This window comes from Macaca mulatta, chromosome 11, assembly GCF_049350105.2.
Source record: "Macaca mulatta isolate MMU2019108-1 chromosome 11, T2T-MMU8v2.0, whole genome shotgun sequence".
In the NCBI taxonomy this organism is placed as follows: Eukaryota; Metazoa; Chordata; class Mammalia; order Primates; family Cercopithecidae; genus Macaca; species Macaca mulatta.
The window spans coordinates 995,473-1,002,870 of NC_133416.1; the positions used below are offsets into that span (position 1 = coordinate 995,473).

At 53.8% G+C, this 7,398-nt stretch overlaps 1 protein-coding gene across 9 annotated transcripts in view; it reads right to left on the reverse strand.

Moving 5' to 3' along the window:
* The window catches only part of SLC6A12 (solute carrier family 6 member 12), a 26,635-nt gene extending 19,758 nt beyond the window's left edge, over positions 1–6,877 (reverse strand). For 2 of the 9 annotated variants that reach the window (XR_013400580.1, XM_015150699.3), the window contains exons 1-3: positions 5,614–5,894; positions 4,801–4,885; positions 2,537–2,807 (exon numbers count right to left, since the gene is read on the reverse strand). Coding sequence is in view for 5 of the 9 variants with exons in the window: in XM_015150699.3 (XP_015006185.1) it covers positions 2,537–2,750 (214 nt within the window). In the remaining 4 variants the exon portion in view is untranslated. 9 annotated transcript variants of the gene reach the window in all.
* Between the last annotated feature and the right edge of the window lie 521 nt (positions 6,878–7,398).

Sequence of the window (7,398 nt, forward strand, 5' to 3'; positions counted from 1 at the left end):
CCAACACCCTCCCCTCAAATTATCTGATCAGTGCCTTGCTTTGGAAGGTTACCCTGGTTCGTGTCTCCTTGGTGTCAGCCGAGGCTGTGGGCACAGGCAGTCCAATGATGTCCCACGGGAACCTTTACGGACAGGGTGTCCGGAAGCCCGTGGTTGGTTTAAACACCTCTAAGGTGTGCCTCACCCCCGCTGCGTGCTCGTTCCCGAACCACTCACAACCCAGATAATGGGAGTTTCCTAACGTCCTCTTTTGAGGTGAATGATTTCTTAAGGATGATCTAATTCAGGGGCCCCCCTCTTTTTCATAACCAAAGACCTCATTAGACCGATAGTTTTATTACTCTTTTTGTTTCTTTTGAAAGATTTTTCTCTACAGAACTATGTTTGCTAATTAATAATCAATAAATTTCCCTGCATATATTAGTAAAAATCATATTTAACTGCCAATCAGGCCTTGTGGCCAGCTTGAGATAAAGTTTATTATCACTATGAGTTAGTACAGTTCAGTCTACAGCAAAAACTAAAGGACATTTGAACTACTCTGAGACGTCCTGTTTCCACATCCATCCATCATTAGGTTGTTGGAAATGAGAAAATGAATTCCTGGCCCCCTCGTCTTAAAGATGAAAGAAAGGGTGCCTTTCCCAAGAGTTAGGCTGGGACGAGGGTCACCCGGATCCGACATTCCGTGATGTTACTGGGGGTACTTATCTCTCTCTGTATGCACCCCGCCCCACGGCCAGGACAGAGGCTGCAGCCACAGCAGAAGCCAGTGGCAGGACAGAGGCAGGGTGAGCGCCCGACGCCGTGGCCCTGCTTCCCAGGCCCTAGTGCTCTCTCCCTCCCGGATAGCTGGGTGAGGAGTGTGCCGTGACGCAGGAAGCAGCCAGCCTGGTTCCAGGGCCCTCTGAGGTCCTGGGCAAATCCTCCTCCACCAAAGGAGGGCTTAGCCTGGGCCACCTCCACCTCCAACCCTGACATCCTATATGCCATGAGATGGTGGCCCTGGATGAAGAAGGAAACCAGCACCCTGCCCCTTCATCCTCCTTCCCCTGACTTTCTGGCCCAGGGTCAGCCTGCCCTCTCAGCCTCAGCGCTAGAGACCAAGCCAGTCTGAGAAATCCTACTGCTTTTTCTTAGGAGTTGTCAATTCAAGCAGCTTGTGATCATAACTATAAGCTTTAAAAATACATATAAGCTTTAAAATACATAGCAAGATACGTAGTAGACACTCCGTAAATATTGGTCAGATTTAATATAAATAGTGGTTAGGAGGATTTTCTCAACAACGGTTATCTCTAATGTGAGTATTCTTTCTACCTTCCTGAAATGTTTCTAATGTTTGCAATAAACATATACCTTTTCCACAAGAAGAATAAAAGTGATTTCAAGAGGCAAAAATAAAACGACTCTGACCACTCACAAAGGACTGCCCATTGAACGACTCTATTCCTATGAAATAGCCCTAACAGCGATCCACAGAGATCGGCAGCACGCGAGCGGTTGCCAAGGGCTGGCCGGGAGAGGGAATGAGGAGCGACGGCTGATGAATATAGGATTTCTTTTGGGGATGATGAAAATGTTCTAAAAGTGATTGTGGCGACGGTTGCACAATCCTGTGACTAAAAACCACTGAACTGTACACTTAGAAAAAGGAATCGGGCCCCTCCCCACCACTGCTAATTTTTACATCCAGGGCTGAAAAACAATAAAATCATGTGTCTCTAATTTGAAAAACAAACTCAAAGGCAAGGTATTTCTCCAACCAAATTGCTTCGGAGGCTCCTATCTCACTCAGAACAGAGCCTGAGTGACCCTGTTACCTCTCAGACCTCACCCCATTCTTCTCTCCCTCTCTCATTCCGCCCCAGCCACACCTGCCTCCTCACTGCTCCTCAGACAGGCCTGCTGCTTCCAGTCCCAGGACCTGTGTCGGGCGTGTTCTCCATCCAGGATACACCCACGACACTCACACCTTCACTTCCTTCAAGTCTGCTGAACCGTCCCCTCTGCACGCCTAGCATTCCCTATCCCTCTTCCCTGCGTCACGCCTCACCCCTCCACGCGTCACCATTTGACGTGGACCGTGCTGCACTGTTTGTCCGCAACCTGCCGCGGACACAGCACCACCCCCCAGAATCCCTCCACGGAGTGTGGCACATGGAATGTGTTGTTTCGCACCCAGCGCCAGGTCTGGCACGTGACAGGCCTGCAGTCATGTTCGCTGAATGAATGGCTGAATTCTATCAACAACTGACCTTTACATAGTTACGAAGGAGCTTGCTAAAAACTAGAATTTCTTGGTCCTGCCCGTGGCCTAATTTCATCTTCACCATCGCCCTGGGAGGTACTGTCCCCATTTCACGGAGGGGACGCTGAGGCTAATGGTGGAGCTGGAACTCAAACTCAAGTCCTCCGATTCCAAAATAGCCCTCTTTTTATAAACCACACTGCCCAGGAAGGAGGGCCCAGGTAGGTACTGCCCAGCTGCCAGGGCACAGCTCTCCCCACCATGCCTACCTCAAAGTGAACTCACCACCTCCGTTTTTGTAGCAGAGATAGGGAAACCTCCAGACATTGCCCAGCCCAATGATCTCCCCGGCCACTGACAGCACAAACTCCATCTTGCTGTTCCATTGGCCCCGATCCTTCACCTGGTCCTCGTCTTCCTGATCCAACTTCTCTCCCTCCTCGGGGACCCAGGAGACCGCAGGAGGCCCGTGCTCCTGCACTGCCACTTTCCCATCCATGGCCGTGTGGCGGATTGGGAGGCCCTGCTGGGTGGGCAGGATGATGAGGGCCAAAGCCTGGTGGGAAGAGAAGAAATCAGCTGTAAAACCCGACATGCTCCCGCCAGCCCTGCTTTGCCATCCTGATCTCTGCTGTCAGCGTATCGCTGCTCTTCCCAAGTGCTCATGGCATTCACACCTAAGGTTACGCTTCGTTCTCATCACTCTCAGAGCAAATAAAGAGCAAATCTTAGTTTTCTGAGTTTGCAGATGCGGAAATCCAGGCCTTGACAGACGAAGTGATTTGCCCAAGACCACTCAGGAGTAGAACTGTGACGAAAACCCAGGCTTGAGCTTTTCATTTTCATGTCCCTTTTTATTGGCACAGCTCGCCACCATCCCAGCCGGCCCATCTGCCCAGGTCCTTGATGTCTGCTGAGTGACCTCAGCCTAGCCTCTGGCCTCCAGGCCAGAAGGGATCAAGGCTGCCGAGGTAGCAAGGGTCAAAGGGCAGGTGTGGCCGGAGTGACTGCATGGTTCTCTCCTAGCCAGCTGTGTGCGAAGGTGATCGATCAACGTGGAGTAAACAGGGGAGCCAGCAGCTCTGGGCAGCTGATTGGGAGGAAAAGAGAAGGTGGGGCCTCTGAACAAGGCCAGAAGACAACAAGGATTGGCACCAGGGGCAAGTGTAAGCCTTCGAGGGAGCCCCAGCTCCTCTTCTCTCTGTTGCATCTCTGTCCTGAGAAAAACCGGGGGACCCTGGTACCAGAAGGGATCAGCAGACCAGTTCTCGCTCGGCTGGCAATCATCTCCACATGACCCCCAAGGTGACCAAATGACTGGCTCTTCAAGAGGGAGGCCCAGCAGTGGCTGCCATCGCGGCGAGTCACTGCCCTTCCTTCTCCCTGCCCTCCTAGAGAGCCCAAAGCGCCCTAGACCTCCAGAAAAAATGACGTGGGCCATTCTCAGTTCTACTCTCTGGCCCTTGGCCTGCTTGTCAACTGCCAGGAGATAAATCCAGTTCTGTCAGGGTGTATCTCCAGTCTGTGTTTACCTTCTCCTCCCTCTCATACACACAAACAATTACCCTGAGGCCACCTCTGCCTTTATGCCCAGGGAATTGCCAAGAGGAGGTGCCCCAGACTGTAGAGGGGGGCACCCATCCCACAGCCCCTCACCTCAGAGGGGTATTGAGGGAATCAAGTGACCAGGTCTACCGAGTGCTCTGCGTTCCTCCAAGGCTCTAGAGAAACACAGGGATTCTTTTTATTAAGGAAGAGTCTGTGTTTATTTGTTGGTCCTTTTAACCCAGGCAACAGCCCAAGCCCAAGTCAGTTAGAAAGGTGTGGGCAGGAGCCATTTGAGGCTATGGAAATTTTTGAAGGTGACTTGGAGGGTGCCAGGAACGGGAAAGCGTGTCAGAGTGAAATTCTGGTTTGGGACCTACTTGGAGGCTTCCCCTGCAGCCCAGGAGGGAGGATGAGGAGAGACACCCAGTGGAAATCAAAGGTCCTGAGTCTCTGATATAAGGGAGAAGGCGGGGCAGGGTGGGGGAAGAGAGCTTCTGGGTCCGTCCGGAGTATGTGATCAGACCCATGGGGGCTTTGAGCACTGGAGCCTTGGGAGAACAAATGGGGAGTTAGGCCCGGGGGAGAAGTTGGTACCATCTGAACCCAAATGTCGATGTTACTACAGAATTAGGACCGAGGCACCCTGAGAAATGACCCTGGACTCATCCCCAAACAAATGAACAAACTAGCGAACGAGCTTGAAAACATTCATGAAAAAGCACCGGACGGGAAACCCAAGTTCTAATCCAGATCTAGCTGTTAATAACAATAGCAGGCTAACACCTGAGTGAGCCCCGTGTTCACAACAGGCACTCTTTCTCTGTGTGACTGAAGTGCGTCCTCGTAAGAATCTTTGAAGTTAGGCATTACTATTAGCTCCACTTCGTGTGTGAGAAAGTGAAGCTCCGAGAGATTAAGGAACAGTGCCCGGTGCCTGCGGGGCCTCGGGGGGCCTCGGGGGGCCTCGGGGACACCATTCTCGAATGCTAGAAGAAACTTACCAAGACAGTGAGTCGTGGAGCTGGGTCTCTAACTTGCTGTGTGACCTCAGGCCAATCACACCTCCTCTCTGAACCCTAAGTCTCCCTGAAAGAGAGAACGACCGCTGCTCAGCAGGGGTTTTCGGAGGGCGAAGGGATAAAAACAAGACTCAGTAAAGAGAAGGAGAACCGACGGTCTGTGCTCGCCCGCCATAGGGTGAGCTCCAAACACAAGGACCCCTGGGGCGGTGGTCAGAACTGAGCCTGACTGTTCCCAGACCAGAGGCAGCGATCGCAGGACCAAGGTGGTCTCCAGAGTTGGGGGAGTGGAGTCTTGTTGGGGAAAAGGAGTAAATGAAGGAAAAGCCGGAGGGGAGCAGGGGCAGGGAAGCAAATCACAGAATCCCGTGTGGGCCCAGGGTTTGAGTTTTATCAGAAATAGGGGAAGAGAGAAAAGAGAACAGGAGCTGATGAACTGACACTGACACTGACACATGATTTTTTAAAAAATAAAAATGTAATTGGGAGAAGCATAACTTGTGGTTAAGAATGAAAATCCAGAATGGCAGAATGAAAGCAAGAGCAAGTGAAAAGGAAAACCGGCCCCGAGCCACGGTAACTTAGGGGGAAATAGGCTTGAACTGCAGCAAGACGGATTTAAGTCAGACTCAGGGAAGAAATGGCCCAGAGGATGTTGGACACCAAAACAAGCTGTACTGAGTTCTCCTTTCTGTCTGCTTTTAAAAGGTGAACCCCACCCCCGCTGTGCGTTCCACCTCCAGCTTCAGCTGGCCGCCTCCCCAGCCCCTCGCGTCTCCTCCCAAGGCCGCCCACCTGCTTTGCTAAGCTGCGGCAGGGGTGAGGGACGGCCGACGGACCTCATCATACTTCAGTGCCCTTCAGAAGCAAACACAATTTCCACCCCGGGCTTGGTGCTGCCCAGAGAGGAAATCTTCAAGAGACTAGAAAGTCCAAAGTTAACTCTGTTTTCAGGAGCTGGGCGTGTAGCCAGAGGCCAGCTGGGGCTCGCAGAGGAGCAGACAAGACCAGAAATGCTGCTGCCCAGGTACCGCTGGCGTCCCAGCTCTGTCCCCTTTGCTCCCCAGTCCAGCACAGGAACAGCTCAGCGCTTGCACATGGGGGATGGGACCCACCCCTGCTTCAGCCTACACCCACATACCAACACCCATTTGCGTACACACACTGGTGCCATTTCCCGTCACGTCCCTTTGCACACACATACCTGTGTGCATGACCAAAACCTGGCTCCCTCTGCAGTCCTTCACACCCCGTGAGCTGCTTGTCTCAGTCGGTGGCTGCCCGCAGCTCCCCTGAGTGCTCCCCTCGGGCACAAGCACACCCATGCCACCCACCGCCCAAAGCCAAGACAGCTTCCTCCTGGGAGACGCCGGGCACCCAGCTCGTTATGCTCAGCCAGGAGGCAGACGACAGGAGCCCCTCACCTGTGATCATTTATTGCAGTTCCTGGGCCCTCAGGAATGCCCCGAGGTTTCTCCTCTCCACTGTTCCTTCCACCTCGATGGACACCATCTGCTTCCCCTCCCCTCGCCGGATGACCACCCCTGCTTTCACCCACTGCCGTGACCAGCTCCCCATCGGTGGACTTTCCTGCTCCACAGGCTGATCTCTGAGCCGCTCCCACGCTGGACGGGGCGGAGCTAGGGGGCACCCCTTGTCCTGAGAGTCGGTCGTGGGCATCAGACTTGCCCTCTGGCCCGAGGTTACTGCAGGTCCTGCCTTCCACCACAGACACGCACAGTTCCACAGTCTCACTTCCCTGGGCTCTATCCCTCCAGCCCCTCTGGGCAGCAGGTGGAGACTGCAAAACCAGAGCCAGCCCCTCCACTTCCCGCTCACCTCAGTCCCCAGCACCGGCTCCTGCGGGCAGCTCAGCTGCGGGCATCAGGTCTCCAGGAGAGTTCCAGGGTGGCCGCTTACAGGAAAGTCAAGAGAGCCGGGACCTGAAAGGGAAACTGTCCTCCACGTTCACGCCTTATGCTGTTCCTCCCAGTGCAAGATCCCATGGGACTTGTCCAGGGACTCCCAGACAGAAAGAAGCTGTGTGTGTGTGTGTGTGTGTGTGTGTGTGTGTGTGTGTGTGTGTGTGTGTGTGTGTGTGTGTTGGGAAGTGAAGGGACAGAGAAATACCAGGAGCAACAGGAGGGACTGAGGCCAAAAGTTTGTGAACCAAGATTACAACATCCAACCTCAGGAAGTCAAGTCCTCTGTCCCCAGTGTTCCCACCCCCATCCCACTCCCACTGTGAACCCACTGTCTCCAGACCGGTGCCCTCCCAGTGGGCATGGTCCCATGATGACCCCTCCAGAGCTGGGCTGAGCTGCTCCCTTGGGCAGGGGAAGGGGCTCAGAGGCTCACACCCTGACCTCATCTCCCCTCCTCCTGCTCCTTGCCCTTCCTCCTTTCCCCTCCCCCTTCCCCCTTTTCCTCTATCCCCCTCCAGAACCATCTCCTTCCCAGGGACGAGGAGATGGGATGTGCAGCACAGGGGACAGCCCTCTCTTACCAGAGACTCCAGGCTGGAAACTGAGAACCTTGGGAGGGGAGGTGACCTCACTGATGAGGGCAAGGGAGGAGGGT